The 18,302-nt window shown below is 36.6% G+C and overlaps 4 protein-coding genes across 4 annotated transcripts; 1 reads left to right on the forward strand and 3 right to left on the reverse strand.

Moving 5' to 3' along the window:
* LOC18779366 lies at positions 4,569–5,681 on the forward strand. The gene is made up of 2 exons (XM_007212156.2): positions 4,569–4,826; positions 5,132–5,681. Exons 1-2 carry the CDS (start codon positions 4,569–4,571, stop codon positions 5,402–5,404), a joined length of 531 nt encoding a protein of 176 aa, XP_007212218.2. The 3' UTR covers positions 5,405–5,681.
* On the reverse strand, positions 6,322–9,057 carry LOC18778977 (endoglucanase 11). Its single transcript, XM_007212538.2, has 5 exons — positions 8,570–9,057; positions 8,233–8,445; positions 7,888–8,088; positions 7,425–7,679; positions 6,322–7,089 (listed from the first exon to the last, which is right to left on the reverse strand). The coding sequence occupies exons 1-5, from the start codon at positions 8,783–8,785 to the stop codon at positions 6,433–6,435; spliced, it is 1,542 nt and encodes a 513-aa protein (XP_007212600.1). The 5' UTR covers positions 8,786–9,057; the 3' UTR covers positions 6,322–6,432.
* Positions 14,177–15,613, reverse strand: LOC18779350 (small ubiquitin-related modifier 1). Its single transcript, XM_007212225.2, has 3 exons — positions 15,368–15,613; positions 14,594–14,743; positions 14,177–14,462 (listed from the first exon to the last, which is right to left on the reverse strand). Exons 1-3 carry the CDS (start codon positions 15,446–15,448, stop codon positions 14,397–14,399), a joined length of 297 nt encoding a protein of 98 aa, XP_007212287.1. The 5' UTR covers positions 15,449–15,613; the 3' UTR covers positions 14,177–14,396.
* Positions 16,847–18,103, reverse strand: LOC18779044 (small ubiquitin-related modifier 1). Its single transcript, XM_007212217.2, has 3 exons — positions 17,917–18,103; positions 17,264–17,413; positions 16,847–17,101 (listed from the first exon to the last, which is right to left on the reverse strand). Exons 1-3 carry the CDS (start codon positions 18,016–18,018, stop codon positions 17,036–17,038), a joined length of 318 nt encoding a protein of 105 aa, XP_007212279.1. The 5' UTR covers positions 18,019–18,103; the 3' UTR covers positions 16,847–17,035.

Below are 18,302 nucleotides of genomic sequence, written 5' to 3' on the forward strand. Positions count from 1 at the left end.
AAAACATTGCACCTCCTTTAAAAAATTCCTGAGTTCGCCAATGCCTATACTATTTATTAAGAGTGCTGCTATTTCCACCCATCTGTCCTATTTTCTCACCCACCTTATTTTCAAAAATTTTAAGACAAATTTACCCATGTATAAAATGACTTCTAAGGACTTAGGGACAAAACCAATCTCCCTCACCTAAGTGTGAGCAACCATTTTATACCAGCCATTGAATTAATCTCACAATACATAGAGCCTTTTATTAACTTAAATTCTTGACCCGCACATTGCACACAACTTCTTCTTCCTCATCTAGCCATTCTCTTTGTTTTCTAAAAGCTTCCCAAGGTTTTACTATTTTTCCATCATAAATCTGATTTCTCTCAAAGGTACTATCATTTTCTCTGCGAAATAAATGTGGGCAAAATTAATTTTCCCTTCAAAGGCTCTTATTATCCTTTTAAGATTTCATGAAATTCTATGTAATGAAGTTGTTTAATTTTCGTCTATTGCCTATAAACAACAAGCGATTGGGATTATTTGATTGAGGGAGATCAACATGATAGGAGCCTGGGGACCATAAGCATTTGAACCCATGCTTTAACTTCATATTCTTCAACCACATATGTACTAAAATAAATAAATAAGACATTAAAGAAGACCTAAAAGAAAATAAATACTCAAATCCCCTCTTATACCGCACACAACCCCTCTCATCACAAAGCACATGTGTCACCTCCTCCTGGATGAGAAAGATGGATGAACTCTTGAAAGAACCACAATCGGCTTGGAGGAAAGAAAGAGGGTTTCCCTCAATACGGGTCAAGAAGTAAAATGGATATTCGTTGGGTTTTTGAAAGAATTTGCTTTGAATTAATAATTAAAGGGTATTTTAGGAATAATGGTGGGTGGAAAGATAGGGTTTTGTTTTTTTTTTTAATTTACATGGTGGGTGGGAAGATAAGGTGGGTGAGGAAATTAGACAGGTAGGTGGAAATAGTAGCACTCTTTATTAAAGACAATTTATAAATAAAAAACCAGTATAGCCACTCAGCTATACTATCTACTAGAGAGAGAGAAAAAAAAAAGAGCAACGCCTAGGTGCTTACATGCAAAATAGTATAGCCGTGCGGCTATACGTTTTTAAAATTGAAAAACTGACCATAGCCAGGCGGCTGTACTATGTGTTGGTGATCGCAACTAGGACGGTGTAATGTCCATTAATCATGAAAAATATTTATTGGTATTTTTTTAAAAACAAAACTCCATCATTATTAATGGTTTTATTGTATAAGTTATTTGGAATTTAAAAAAAAAATATTTTAGGGAAGTATTCGTTTTATTTTTCAAATGTTTATTTAATTAAATTTTTATTATTGTTTATTCTGGATAGACGATTTTACCCTTAAACTTAATAGCAAAATTGACAGACTTTGACGGTATGACCAATTTGACACTAAATAGAGAGTTGGAGGGCTATTGAAATGAAAATTTTAGTTGGTGGACTAACATGAGATTGGAGCAAAAGTTGCGAGACCATTTCGGTCAATAACCATGCAAATAAAGATGTGTTGAGGCCCAAAAAATCCAAGGCTGAGCCCAGATATATTTATAGCCCAGTATGACACCTAACTTGGGAAGAAACCCGACTTGAGTACGCAGGAGTTCATCATATGCGCTTGCATACATGCCACGCCAAGCAAATATGCAACATACCATGCAGAAAGGTCATAACAAGCCCGTAAAATGTACTAGTTCTATGAACCCATACTCATTATCCCGTTAAGAGCCATTTTGGCCCAACCATAGCCTTTACAAAACGGCAAAGCTCGAGCACAAGCACGCCAAACGAAAAATTCTTATTTTTGCACCAAGCCACGCTACAAGTTTAAGTAGGCCCAAGCCACGCGAATGCCTAGGGCTTGCTGAGCGCGTTGTGGTATGGATGGTTACGAGTATTCACGAGGCTCATTGATGGTCCAATGAGTGAAAGTTTTGGGTTATTTGGGAGCACCAAAACTCAAGCTCATTCCTTAAGCCCAAACATATAGGTAAGAATAAGAGAGAAAACCCAATAGCCCATCACCTTAAGAAAATGCCCAAACATCTTAGAAAATATCCAATAGCCATAGCCCACAACACTTAGAAATATCCCACATCAGTCAAAATATCTAGCACCTTGTCAAAACCAAGGCAAACCCAAGTGAACACAAGCTGCTCCCAGCACCTTGTCAAAACCAAGGCAAACCCATATGCACAGGTTGCTGGAAGTAAATAACCTTTTGACCAACATCCTTACCCATTCTTTCCTCTGCAAGCTCTGGTGGGAAAACAAGAAGGAAAAGCAAGGGGCACCTCACCCAGATGGAGGATTCCAGCAGTAGGAAAGTCTTGGAACCCTAAAAAGCTCTGCTTCTATGTGTCTGGGTTGAGGAGATTTCACCAAAAAAGGATTGAATGGAAGAAAGTGAAGAAAAATAGAGAAGAAGACTTGATAAAATTGAGGGCTTCCAACTCCTATAAAAGGAGGTACCTTCTACCCAGTAAAACAACTCTTCCAGAGCGAGCAACATCCTTACTCATTGCTGTAAGCATCAATTTCATGCTCTATTCTTTCATCTTCTTCCTCTCTCTCCCATAACCATATCCAGAGAGAGCAAGCATCCCCTCTCACTACTGGAACCCTTCAATTTCATGCTCTGTTCTTCCATTTTCTTCCTCTCTCTCCTATAACCATATTCAGATATAGCAAGCATCCCCCTTCACTATAGGAACCCCTTCAATTTCGAGCTCTGTTCTTCCATTTCTCTTATGGAAAAACACCCAAGAGAGTGACGAAGCTTTTGTCAAGCTGCTGGAAGATTTGCTCAAGCCACCCATTCTTCCACGCTTATCTTTTCCTCTCTTCCCTCAACAAATCCTCTCAAAATTTCATCTCCCCTTGCTTTGAACCCCTGTTTCTCATAGGAAATCCAAGTCTTCTCTCTCTAATACTAAACTCATAAATACTTAGCTCTCATACCACAAGCTTCTCAAGCTAAGCGAAAATGTTTATCTATAAGCAACTGTTGGTTTTGTTGGTAAAGGAAACCAAGGTGCTTCCTAAGGCTCCACGAACCTCTCGAAGCACTCTTGGAGCCTGATTTTTGAACTCAGACACAAGGGTAACTCTAGCCATTTGCTCTTTACGGCAGCTCACGCCTATCTGTAGCTGCTGGAATAAAAAAAACCCAACAAGATGCATATATAAAAGAAGTGTTATTCGTTTTATTAGTCTTTGAACTTTGACCCGATTTGCATTTGAGTCCCTCAATTTTCAAAACGTTCCCTTAGTCTTTCAACTTTAGTTTCGTTAGGACAAATGGTCATGCCGTCAATTTTGTTAACTTTTTCTATTAAATGCAGAGGTAAAATGATATTTTTGTATTATTTTTAAATTCCTATTTATGAATATTCCTTCCACCCAAAAAATAAAATTATAAATTATAAACTAAAAATTAAAAAAATCTTATTCCTATCCTCAGTCAAACTAATAATTAAAAATTAGTTTATTCCTAAAAACTTGAATTTTTTTTTCTTATTATTTTTTTATTTTTAATATTTTATTCATATTTTAATCAATTTAAAATTAAAATATATAGAAAAATACCATTTACCCCTGCATTTAACAGAAAGGTTAACAAAATTGACGACAGGACTATTTGTCCCTCAATTTTCAAAATTGTTCCCATGGTCCTTCAACTTCTGTTTCGTTAGAACATATAGTCATACCGTCAATTTGTTATCTTTTATGTTAAATGCAAGGGAAAAATGGTACTTTTTGTATTATTTTTAATTTTCATATTTTGAATATTCTTTTCACCCAAAAAATAAATAAATAAACTAAAAACTAAAAACCTTCTTCTTATTCTCGCCACAGTAGCCATAACCCCTTGACCATGTTTGACTGAGGATAGGAAGAAGGTGTTTTAGTTTTTAGTTTTTTTATTTTTTGGGTGAAAGGAATATTCAAAATGTAGAAATTAAAAATAATACAAAAATATCATTTTGCCTCAGTATTTAACAGAAAAAGTTAACAAAATTAATGGCAAAACCATTATTCCTAACGAAACTAAAGTTGATGGACCATAGGAATGATTTTGGAAATTGAGAAACCAAAATATGAATCGGGTCAAAATTCAGATACCATTAGATCTGAAAACCCTTGTGGTGAAATAGGTATGAGAGAGAATATCTTAAGGGAATAGTTGTTCAACCACGGAACAAACTCAAGGTATTATGATATTATATTTTCATCTTCATTTTTTTTATTATAAATGTTTGTGAATGTAACACTTTGCTCTCACATATTGCATTTTTCGCAAAACACAATCAACATCTTTATATAGTGGAGAGTTTCAACTTAAGAATAAGAAATCTTATCAAGTAAGTACGATTGGAAATCAAGAAAGCAACAAATAAAGTAAAGTTGGGAGTTTTAACCCACTCCATATCCATCTTTTTTTTTCTTTTTTTTTTTTTTTTTTTTATTTTTTTTAGACCACACATTCCAAGAAAGAAAAGATGTACACACAAAAGCCATGCTCCAGAATGAAATGGCAAATCCACACAGTACCACGTTTGTGTACCAGGAGACACGTGTACGCCAACATCTCAGCATTGTCATTTCTTCTGTTTTCTTCATAATCCATATGCCTTGGAAACTTCCTTCATTTGTCTGTGTCTTATTGCAATCTGAGAGCTGGTGTTCAGCCATGAGAGGCCATCTTTTTCCTCTGCACACCTTCTCATCAAGGTCCTCCTCACTTTTGAGGTCCTTAACAGCATGCCACAACCAGGTAAGTTTCAAATCACCAATTAATTTACATCATAATCATGTTCATGATCATACCCTTCCTTAATCTGTAATTAATTAAGGTACCCTTTAAGTCAAAATAGGATATATAACATTGATTTCTAATATGATTGGGTGAATCAATTGGGGCTTAATTGCTATAACATGTGGATTTTTTTAATACAAGTGATAAACTATTCTAAATTAGTCCAATTTGCGGAGAGAGGGACTAGAAATTGGTGCAAGGACGGGCTCATTATCCAGACTAACTGACCTAATCCACGTTTGCTATGTGGAACTTTAATTCAGAGGTACCAAAGCAGTCAAGTTAGCAAGGGAGAGCACAGCAGCCACATGAATATAGAAGAGAGAGCACCTTCAACAGCTGAGGAGTTCAAAAGAGTTGCTGAGGAGAAGCTGAAGAAGGCAGAGCAAGGTGTAGCTAGTCAAACTGCTGACAAGACATGTGATGCGACAGAGGAAACTACCTTGGGTGACTCCAGCGTTGACTCTGTCAAGAACAGGTTCAAGCAACATGAACCTGGTGCTGCTGATTACAGAAGGAGGTCACATGATGACTGAATAATTTTGATTGCCTAATCAATACTTTGTTTTGATTTTCTGAGCAATAAAAGAAAATCTGGATATCATAAAGATTAAGAGCCAAGGGAAGCCAGATTGTGTAAATTATATATATCCAAGAACTCAACTTCAACTTGGTTGAGGAGTGTTAATATAAACCTTCAATCTTTGCGCTCATTTATATGGTAGCAAGCAATTGCACTTGTGTACTTGGTAGCTTTAATTGAAAACTTGAAATATATGTACATAAAGCTGCTGCTGCTGCTGCTTATTTGGATCATGGTCTGCAACTGCAATTCATTAATAGGGCTGATACATGATCACGTTGTTTTCACCTTTGCAATATACTCATAAGTTACATCCTGCGTTGTAACTGATAGCATTCAAAGGTTGATGAATCAACGTACGTTTGCTCCAAGCAATTTGAATTTGACAACCATTTTTGGATGCTCTGCAAACTCATCGGCTGGGTCATATAATTCCAGCATCAATAAAAATTAAATACATAATCCCCAAAATGTCCGTGAATATCATAACTCCTTCCTTGAGCATATTGGGTTTTTGTTTGTCTTATGCCACATATGCACCTAATAGAAATGTAAGCTATAACTTTTGTGTTGGTTGTAAAGCAGCAGACTGTGTGATTCAAATATATTATGAACCGCGGAATTTAGTTGCATTGACTTGCAGATCAGTGGTCTCAGATTTGAATCTTTATGACACCATGATAGTGAGAAATCCCTCTCTCCTCCATTGTAGTTTTATACTATCGCTTATATTCCAAAAAAAAAAATTATATTACCAACCAATCAACAAGAACCATTCATCTAGCTAGAAGTAAGTGTCAATAATAACAACTGCAAAATGAAAATTGGTAAACTTATTTATCTCTTTCTGTCAAATAATTAAACTTCCTTTATTCCCCCTTTGCATTTCTTTCTTTGTACATTGGGTTAGTAATGTATGGTGCTTTGCTTCACAAAATTATCAGACCCTTCAAAGACACTTTCATACATACATCCTATTAGCTAGCTAGAAGCTATTAATGGTTGATTAAGAGACAGATAATCACCTTCTAATCTATCCAATTTAGCAAGAACCCCAACTAATGTTGCTGTATTGTAAGTACATGCCTCAGTCTGCATGTAATTCCACCTTTCATCCCTGAATCCATCATTGCCATCTGGCCCACCAACTAGGGCCCCAACAAGCACATTTGGGTTTGGATCATGCATCCCATACCAGCTATCATACCCCTCAGTGCACCCAATAAATCCTTTGTTCCTCTTGTAGGACTCTATAGATGCTCCTCTGTGGTGCAGCCTTTGGGGGTATTTTGGACCATAACCCACCAAGTAACTCATGGCCGTTGGATTAGACCCCAAAATGTAATCAACCTGTGATTTGGCAAAAGATAGGAGTTCTTGTGGGCCCACCTGCCCTTTATCACAAGTTAGATTCTGATGAGTGGCTTGGAGATAATCAGAGTATGTCGTGAGTAGAAATGCTGCGTTGGAAACATACTGCATGTTGTTCCACTGGCGGATGTACAATAAGCCTCCTGGGGTGCGTTGCACATTAGTGACATTGTTTTTGTCAAGGCAAGCACAAATGTAAAACTCTGCTTTTGAACGGTATTGTTCCAGTATGTGCATGTGTTGCTTATGCTTCTCCTCTTTTAGCAACTGAAAAAGAAAACGTATATGAGAGTTAAGGAATTAAAACCAATTAATTATATATTTGTTCAGTCATCACATGGTAAGTCAAATCCCCTATTATATATTAAAACCAATTAATTATATATTTGTTTAGTAATCACATGGTAAGCCACATCCCTATTATATATAGGGTTGTGAAAGGGCTTGATTTGCTGTCTCAAGTTCGAGCTCGCGTTGCGCATTGGTAGTGTATGCGTTGAGAAAACCCTCCTTCTCCCTTATAGTTTAGATTATCGTTTGTATTGTTAAAAAATAGGAATAAAAATAGAAGTGGAAAAGTGGTCAAGATTGAGATTATGTACCATTGAAGCAATGATCTGAACACCAGCATACTTAACATCCCAGCTAAACTCTTTGATGGCCCAAGTGGTGCCTCCAAAAGCCTGAGCATTGTTCAAAGCATACTTCAAATAATCTTCATTGTTTGTGGCCTTGTACAACCACAAAGCTGCCCACAGCAACTCATCCATGTACCCACTCCAAGATGTGTAGTGCCCCTTGACCACTTCAATGCTCTCATCATACTTCCCCCTGTACTTGTCACCAAGCTCAAACAACTGCCAACAAATCCAAATCCCAGATTAATTATTATATGAATTTCATAATATTGGACCTTATAGTAAAATATCCGAGAGTGCATATTGGCCAAAGGTCCAAAAACCATTACATTTTGGTAACCAGTACACCCACTTTGCATATTTGTATATCAACCTTTTATATTTCTATACATGACAACTTCACATTAATTAACTATAAATATGATACCTGTTGTGCATGGTGCAAGAGTAGGCCAGAGTAATGTGGGTTGGTTTTCCTAAACACAATGGCAGCTGCCGCCATTGCCGCCGCTGTCTCGCCGGCAATATCTGATCCGGGGTTGTTCTCATCAACCTTGTAGGCTTGACGAGACGTGGTCATGTCCTCAGGCCTTTGCCAACAGTAGTGATCCGTAAATCCATCACCCACCTAAAATCACAAACTCATAATGAATCAATTGAACCGACTCAACTTTTTAAGAGTATGATATGTTATGTTACAAAACTACGAATATATATAGGGTAGAAATTCATTCAAGTAAAAATTCATTTGACATTATTATTGAATTATTACCTCACCCCACAAAACATTTGGGTGAGTATGGGCCTTGATGAAATAATCAGTCCCCCATTTGATGGCTTCCAAAGCATGCTTATACTCTCCAGCTTCCTCCATTTCTCCGCCGTATTCAATCACACCCCAAGACAGCATTGTTATGGTAAATGCCATTGGCAGACCAAATTTCACATTGTCACCAGCATCATAGTACCCTCCCACCAAGTCCACCTGAAAATACACATGAAGGCCAAACAGAACGGCACAGCATTAAACACAAAGAGCACATTTATTATAGGAGTGGGCACGGTCCGGTTCGGTAAATTGAAGATTTGTAATGAAAAAATGGACTGACCCCTTGTTCAAGGCCATCGGTAAGGCCAGAATGGTGACGCCAAGTGACCCTTTGGTTGTAGGGTAGGCGCCCAGAACGCTGGGACTCAAAGTAGAGGAGGCTCTTGGAGAGGGCGTCGCCGTAGTCGAAGGACTGAGATGAGGAAATGAGAGCAAAGATGGAGAGTAGAGCACACCATTGTTGGAGGACAATACCTTGCTTCTTATTGTCCTCCATAATATGATTAAGATTTTTTGGTTTCTTCTCTCTTTTCTTCCTCCCACCAGGGGCCTCTACCTATTTATATTCCTGGTGTGATTTGTGTGAGGTCAAGACCACGTGAGCTTCATTGGGGGCGCCCATTTGATTGGCCAATCCCAGGAGTCTTTTGCTCTGTATTTTGACTTTGGCGAGTATGAATGCCACGTGATAGGAAAAGATTGATATAATTCTTTCCCCAATTCTTGTACAAGTTATTTACACTAACACCCTCTCCGATTTTCGATTTTTTTTTACAAAATTCTCTAAATTTTTGGAAATTACACGAATATCTCCTGAGATTTTAAAATGCTTTACAAAACCTCTTTTTGTTGATTTTTCATCGAAGATAGATGATTTTATAATTTTATATAAAAATAATAATTCTCCAAATGACAAAGCTAGCCTTTGATATTAGACTACACATACATTCACTGAGGTTGATTTTGCCATTTGCACAACTTTTTTTATAATGAAATCATCAAGTTTTAGACAAGCAATCAACGAAAATGAATTTTGTGAAAACTACAAAATCTCAGGAAGTGTTTATGTCATTTTTAAAACCCCATAAAATTTTATAAAAAAACCGAAAATATAAAAATGTTAGTGCAAATAACTCTTCACGTAGTCCAAAAAAAATTGGACACAGAGAATATCTGCGCAATAAGAATACTAATTACATAAATTTTAATTTAAAAGGGATACTATCACGCTAGAATTTTCTAATTGGGCGCATCACATTTGACCGCACACTCATAGACGATTCTGAATCATATATTGGAACATGTGTAATACACATTCATTAATGATTCACAATCGTGTCGTCCATTATATGCCTGGTTTTTTATTTATTTATTTTTATTTACAAGATTTTTGCTATATATACATATTCTACTCATATTCTTATTAGTAATTTTTAGTTTGAAAAAATTGGTGCTTTTACTCGTCATTATGGGCTTGAAATTGGCTAGATACGGATATGAAGTGCTCTCCTTGAAATGAGATTGCTCTAATTAAGGTTTTGACCAAGATCGGGGAATATTATCTGGACTAATTTAGCCCCCAATCATGTTAATTATGTTGAGCATGAAAAATAAGGTTGATTTGATGACTTGGAAAGAATAGACAACCCGTCGGATCAACCTTTGCAACTAATTAGTTGCATGAGTTTCTTTGTATAGAATATTATCTGATAGCACCGCTGATTTATAAACATGTTGGTTGGGCATTCAAAATTTGAAAGCCGTCGAATCCAACAAATTTAATTAAGGTGGGAGTTATGCTAACTCATCATGTTTATCAACATTTTTAAGAGGGTTGTTGAAATTGATGCTTAGGTGACGAGGGGTAAAATTATACGATACTCAAACAAAACATAACAATCTTCACACACTTTTGACCTTGACCAAATATACTTATGACTAGTCAACTGCTAGTCATAAATAAACATAACCACACACAGAGCATACCAATCTGTACTTGCAAGTTTAAAAGATTACTGGTGACAACCTAGGCACTCAAAATGACCCGTCAATCGAGGCATCCCATGTGCTACCAACAACTAGGGTAAAAATGTGTGAAGGCATCATAATCAAGTAAACACCAAACAACATACAATGATGACTAGTTAATCGCAAGAACACAAACCCAGAAATACATGAACATTCTGCGATGACTAGTCAACTATTAAGAACACAAACCCAGAAAATTACAGAGATGCAAACTAGAAATTGTTCACCCATAAACCCATCACTAGGAAAAACTGGGGGTCATCAACTAACCAGGCAATCCACAAAGCAAAAAAGATTCTTATAAAGAAACACAAGCAAGCTCAAGAAATCCTAAATCTATTTAGGAAGATAAGCTATACCTCCTTTGTGCAATCTTCTTCTCCAACTTAGCAAAACCATCAGCTTAGTCCTTCATGGCAATGGTAGCTCCTTCTGCAACTCTTTCATCCCATGGCACCAGCTAGCCAGCTCAAACTCAGACAGAAACCAAAATTTGGATTCAAAGGAAAAATGACCAATTTCTTTAAGAAACCATACTCTTGAAGAAATGAATCTTGAATCTGACCTAGAGATATATAAGAGAGCGTTTGACCTAGCTAAATGCAAATTTCATATTTTCAAAAGCAGTTTTCGAAATAATCAATTTGGAAGAAGAGGAGAAAGTTAGCAAGAAACTTTCCAAAAACTTACATCTAAAAGAGACGGATGCCAAATGAGGAATTCTTTGGCTTTTACCCAAAAATTCCTAGGTCAGAATAATACACATGGCAGCTTAGAAAATTCGCATAATAGGACAAAAACGTTTGTTAGGATCCAACTGGAAATCCTACTGATGCAAAAGTTGACTAGTCATACGAAAGCAGTTGAGAAAATTCGCAGAATACGACAAAAAATTTGGTTAGGATCCGGCTAGAAACTAGCTAGAAATCCTACTGATGCAAAGGTTGACCAGTCGTACGAAAGCAGCTGAGAAAATTTGCAAAATATGACAAAAAAGTTTCAGTGAGCTGGAAATCCTACTGATGCAAAGGTTAACTAGTCATACGAAAGCAGCTGAGAAAATTTGCAGAATATGACAAAAAAGTTCCAATGAGCTAAAAATCCTACTTTTGCAAAGGTTGACTAGTCATACGAAAGAAAGATGACTAGTCATAATCTTAAGAAATTTAGTGAATGCAATATGATGCAATGTAGAAATTACCTTTGTTAAACACATTGATTATCCATCAGATTGTAGCCAGATAAGAACACCTAGAGAAATCATTCTTAATCTAAACTAGAGCTTGGGAAATTACAATGATTGTCCTATTACAATATTGTCAAGGGAAGCCAAAAGAAAAACACAAAATGCATACACTTACAGTTGTTGACCCGCTTGACTAGGTGGGTCAACGTAACACTTTAACTATTACATTTGGTAAAGATTAATATAATAAGCATCTCCAATAGTAGTAGTAAATTAAACTCTTCAAATTAAAGTTTGTTGATATATGTAGCAATTTAAAAATGTTTGTTTGCTACTTTAATAATTTGTGCTCTACCAGAACCGTCAAAGCACCTAGAAGAAAACAACCACCAATTAGCGAGCAAGCATGAGACATAACCCAAAGCTAATTGAACGAACACCAAGAAACCTGAAGGAGGTAGTGCAAGCACCCAAGCTATATCTCTATGCTTTTTACTATATGTACGCTAGAGATCACGTTTAGGATTTGTCGATGTAACCCAAGGGAGAAGGAGAATCTGAGTGATAGACAGACAAGTAATAGTCTGTCAATGTTAGCATCCTTTTTTTAAATATTAAAAAACACAAACGATAGTTTAAACTACAAGGAGAGGGTTTCTCCACACACTACCAAGATGTCATGGGAATTCGAACCTAAGACTACTGGTTTGCAAATCAATGCATTTTTCCACTGGACAAGACTCGTTGGCCTTTTTAGTTATTCCAAAAGCAGTTCCATTCTATAGTGAGGGCCTTATATATAGCCCTTAGGTAAGGTTCTATCTCTTATTTTAGATCATGCTAACTAATTTGATCCAACGATTAACTAATTTGATTCAACAATTAAGAGATAATGCATCACTTAAAGGCCATATATAAGGCCTTCACCTTAGAATTCTTGTATAAAGCTAATTAAGCTTATTGAAGTTGCGGGCCTCTAGGGCACCATTCTGTATAGCCCGCGCCGTACCACATATCCTCGTCGATGGTCATTGATTTCACCACATTGGCAATTTTGTAGTTTTTTGCAGCTAAAGCAACCAAACATGTTGCTGCTCGCCCCTCTGAATCCTATATGTGCAGCAAAATCAGCATTGTCTCCCTCCTCATGTCCAATGCATCAAGGAAAATATGTATGGTGCCTAGTCTCCTCTTTCTAAACGCGGTGTCTTCAGCGCTTGAAGCTTTGCGTCTTCACTATTGAGCAGGACTTCAGAAATGTCCAATTTGAAATTGTAGAGAGGAGATTCGTGGGCTCTATGACAATATATCAAGAGGCAGGTGGGAACTCTACCCGAATTTGAGCAGAATTTGGGATAAGCTTGCACACCCCAATCTTATTAATGCTAACTGGTCTTTCTCCATTTTGGTCCTGTTCCACAATAGGTCAACTTCTCCTAACGGGTCTTGGATGTTGCATTTTCAATCCTTCAATTTCCTGGATGGTGGTTGACTGGCTAGTGCGCTAGAGAGGTTTGCAAAGGCGGAGTTTGTGGAATATTCTTATATGTTAATGCCAAACTCAAATCAACTATGCAAATGCAACAAATACGGGCAAAGCAAGAGAAATTATCAATGAAAACACCTCAGGAACAACAACTCACCTACTAGTAAGTAGGTGCTGCTGCTGACCCCAAAAATCATAAAAATATAAAAACAAGGAAGCATGTGAAAAGTACTATGATGACAACTGAAAAGGGAAGTTAACTAAAAATTACAATTAAAACATCCGAATAAAAATTATCCGAACTGACCACTAGAGGAGTGTAGGAAATACAGATGGATTCCTGAAGCACAGGTGCCAAAGATTTAATCTAGGGGCTGAGGGCAAATGTAAAGCAGCTGCCAAACACTGGCTCTAATCTAATGCAACATGCAAAGCGAAAAAAATAATAATGTTAGTGAAAACATATAAGAAGATTTCCCCTTAACATTCATAACAGTAGGTAGGTGTTGGCTCCAAGTATCGTACTACAATCGAAGGGTACAGAATCATGCAAATAGTCCTATCACTGTTATTTGATAGGTGAAACAATTTGTTCAGTAACTTGACCAAAATAACTATTAAAACACTCAAATTTAAATGATCCTAAGCTAATCTGACAAAAACTCATAAATGCTAATGGCACTTGATCAATGTCAATGATGTCAAGGCTTCTTCTCAAAATGTCTTAATGTTTAATGTGATACATGCTCTTGTATGCAAAGTAACATGCAGATTTATCACCTAAACATTGGCTCCAATGACAGACAAGGCCATTTAAACCAAACCTACTTGCCAGCAAGGATCATCCTCAAGATTCTCCTAAAGTATGTATTCTCCTCTCCAACCCCAATATCAGCAAAACTCTTCATGGAATGCTATTGGTAACAAATAGTGAACATGATAAATCAGGTAGGAGAACACTACTAAAAACAAGTCACAGAACAATTTCATCTTGACAAATCAATTAACAGCCAAGCATTTGTTACACAGCCATCTCAAGATGCACCCATCCAATCCCTCGTGATCAAATTCTAACCTTTTTTTAAGGGTAGCCAATCATTCACGACACACCAAAGAAATATAAGTCAGAGGAAGAGCAACAAGAACATAGCAGATTAGAGCCAAGCAAAAAGAATAAGCCACATGGAAAGTTACCAAGAAGAAACCATACCTCATATACTTAGAAACCATAAAACCATACTTCATACACACACAATTGCCATGTATTGACAACAAACATCTAGAAATAAAGCTTAGACAAGACTAGTAGTGCTGATAGATACTAAAACTTCAGACATCGTTTTCCAGATAGTCAAAGTCTACATATACTTGGCTCCTAGTAGGAAAACAGCCATCCAAATTTATTGACTAGGCAAAAGCACCTCCAGTTTGGTGAAGCATTGCATCTATTTCATCCCCATCTTCCATTTCCAACTGCAGAAGAAAAAATATATATATATTTACAGTCAGAATTTGAGAATTTGAAAACTCAAAAGTAAAATCTGCATTCAGATGATATATCTGCATATCCTGGCATATGGGCAAAGAGAGATAAAGAAAGAAACCTCATCTGGAGTCTGCTCAGCTCTAAGACGACGACCATCAAACAAGAAAGCAATAGAATTGAACTCCACCGACTGTCGATCACAGTAAGCATTCATGAGCTTCTTCAGTTGGGTACTTCTCTTAATCCTGAAGAACACTTCATTCCCATCCTATATAACATAACCAAACCATTACCAGCATTAGCAGTAAGTCACATACAAACAGCACTAGAGAATCCATTTTCCGAAAAACTTTATGGTCAACTTGTGACTTTGCAAATATTTGAAAAGTAAAAAGAGAAAATATAAAGGCATTGCTCTTCCACCTCAAAGGTGAGATAAAAATCCTCTTTCATAACCAATTAGCAAGTTATGCACAAAGTACACCAACATAAGCAACCCATTATTCTCCGATATTAAGAAAATAAAATCCGGTTAGGGTATAACGAAAAGTATTTAGTTTTTTTTTTTTTTCCTGAGAAAATACAGATTGATACCCAAACAGACAGAGCATCACAAAAACACAGGAGTTCTAAACTTCAAATCTCAACAGGAGTTCTAACAATTAGGCAAAATAGCAAACCCTAACTCATATAGAAAATTTAAAAATGGAACAAAATTATGAAACAGATAAAGTCAAACAAGTTAGATTAAACACAAAAATTCAAAAACAAAAATAAAAATACATATATATAAAAACCCAATATCGCAAACGTCTATCTGATTACGATCGGGACGAAATTTCCAATGAATAAAACCAAAACCCTAAGAGAGAGATAGGGAGAGAGGGAGGACCTGGCCCTTGACTTTGAGGTTGATGTGAGCGGACTGGTCGGTGGGCTTCTTGTCCTCCTCCTGATTTGTGACGCCTGACATTTTTTCTGTGTTTTTATGTGATCCGAGCGTGAGAGAGGGTCTTGATGAGACGAGACCTAGAACTCTAGACACCTACCACCACCACTTCCCAACTCTTCAATTCAACCAAATTTGCTTCTCTCTCCTTTTCTCTGTGTGTCTGTCTCTCTCTCTCTCTCTCTCTCTCTTTACCCCCCACGCTTTTTCAAGGATGGAAATAAATGTACGGCACCAAAATATGACGTATTGTATATTATTCGGCCCATTAGATACGCCCTCATAGATTCGTTTGGGCTGGGCACCATTTTAGATTTATTTTGGCAAATCGGCCCATTTTGGATGCCTGCATAGGGCGCTCGTCAATTGGCCTGTAATTTTTTTTCTATTGATTATAAATATTGAGTGTTGCTAAACGAACCCTAAAATTAATTGAATACATCCTACTACCAAACTATTTATTGAATTACTAACTTACTCTAATATAAAATGACCAAAAAAGATATATTGAATTGTGAAACAAATATAATTTTAAATATAATTTTAATAAGTACATCTTACTTACCACATATTCAACCATAATCAAATAGCTAGCATTGGGGGAGGGGCAAGGAAGTGTCATTGAATGTTCGAAGGTCCTATGTTGAACTTGAATTGATTCTTGCGTTGAATTATTGTCTTGCCTTGAAACTTGTAAGAGGCTATTTCTCTGTTTTATTTATTTGCTGAACTTGAATTATTGTCTTGCTTCCGCGATTCCTTATTGTAGATGATGGTTGGAAACACATTGAAAATAATGACAAGGATACTAATGATGTTGTACAAGAAACATGAAGATGATTTTCTAGAGACATGGTTGTGGTTGCAATTGAGCTGATATTTTGTTTGGTTCAGTTAATTTTGTGGTTTTTGTGCAGGTAAGACTTTGGTGTTTAAGGTATACAATCTATTAGCTGAATGAAACACTTTGGCATTTGGTTTCTTTCACTTTGTGGTTGCGGGAGGAACCAACTATTGGCAGGATACGTTTCTCTTTTTTCTTTCCAAAGGCCTTCAATTTTGTTTCTTTACTTTGTGTGATAGAGTGTATTAGGGTCAATGGTATTTTTGGTAGTTATATAAGGTGTACTTAGTTAATTTTATATTTTTATTCATAGGGTGTACTCAGTTAATTTTAAAGTTCATTTAGCAACACTCTAAATATTCTTAATCACTTGAACTTCAAGCCCTTGACGATAAGTCTTCTTTCTTCATATAAAATGACAGCTTTCACACCACCTGTTTTGACCAATGATGGCTTAATTCCAAATCCAAATTTGGCTTTGGTCGAAGCTTGTTTTGTCAATATGATCAAAGAAGTCAAGTTTCAACTCAAAATAATAAGATTTTCCAACTCAAATGTACAGCCAATAATATTTGGTATTTGGCACGAATAAACTGATTGGTTTTTTTCATTCCAATTTGAAAAGTCATGACAAAAACATACAATTGTTTCATTGGTTGCAAGTCTTAACAACAGATCAGACACTGTGAACCGAAAACAAATAGCTTGCAACCACTATTATCTAGCCTTCATTTTTTTTTTACTACCACAGCTATCTACCCTTCACTTCATGGCGCTCCTCCTCCTCTTAGCACCGGAAGTGCATCAATTACATCTCCATTCTCAAGATCATACTGCAGCAACAAATATTCAGTCAGATTCTGAAAACTCATCGGCCAAAAGTAAATCCTGCATTACACAAACTCGCACAAATAGATAGATATATGAACACGAGCACGCGCATATACATATGTATGAATATGGAGGGAGGGAGACATCAAGGGTGGGGAGGGGACCTCATCTGGAGTCCGGCTGGATATAAGATGAACACCATAGTAAGCGAATCTCATACGGTAGACCTCTACCGACTTTCGATCACAGTAAGCAATCTTAAGCCTCCTCAGCTGAGTGCTTCTCTTCATCCTGAACACTAAATCATTTCCACTCTACAAAACATAAGCAAACAAATTTCCAGCATTGGAAAGTACATAAGAGATTAAAAGAAAACAAATTATATTTTACCAAAAAATAAAAGGCTTTGCTCTTTTGATTCAAAGGTAGCAATCATCTTGCTTACCTTAAACATTCAGAAAATAAAAACTATGAACAAGTTTCTTTCTTTTTTTTAACCCACATAAAAATAATGAATGATATCCAAGATGGCAGAAACAGCACAGGCAAATCCCACTGTGAAAATTTTGAAACAAATTCAAAAACCCCAACATCCACATGTGAGTTCTAAAAATTGGGCAAAATGGACAGACCCTAAACCCTAACATATACAGATAATATTCAATAGTTGAGAAAAAAATATCAAAAATACAAAAATACAAAGCATGCTCTTAGTAGATTGATCCTTCAAAATCACATATATTAAAATAAATATATTTTTTTTAATTAAAAAAAAAAACCTAAACCCTAAGAGAGAGAGAGAGAGAAAGGGAAGGACCAGGTGGTCACGGACAAAGAGCGTAATGTAGGAGGGACGCTGTTTTGGTACGCCCAAAATGTTTCTCTGTGGTCCGACTGGAACTCTGCGACCGATCCCCATTTTCAAGCCTGCCTTCACCGAATTGGTTGGTTTCTATTTCCGTTTCCCTCTCTTTCTCACCCCCGACCTTAAAGAATCTTGCTAATTTTTTAAGTGAATTGGTTTCTATTTCCTGTTCACTCTCTCGGCTTGACAGACTCTGTTGGGCCAGGCCCATTTTAGAATTTCTTTTAGAGTAGGGCCATTTTCTGTTTGAGATACTTCTTCATAAATAAAAGGTCTCGAATCATTTTGACCCCAAAAAAACTCACCGGGGTCTAGCCAATGATAAAGGTCTTGACTTC

Source organism: Prunus persica, chromosome G4, assembly GCF_000346465.2.
Source record: "Prunus persica cultivar Lovell chromosome G4, Prunus_persica_NCBIv2, whole genome shotgun sequence".
Lineage (NCBI taxonomy): Eukaryota > Viridiplantae > Streptophyta > Magnoliopsida > Rosales > Rosaceae > Prunus > Prunus persica.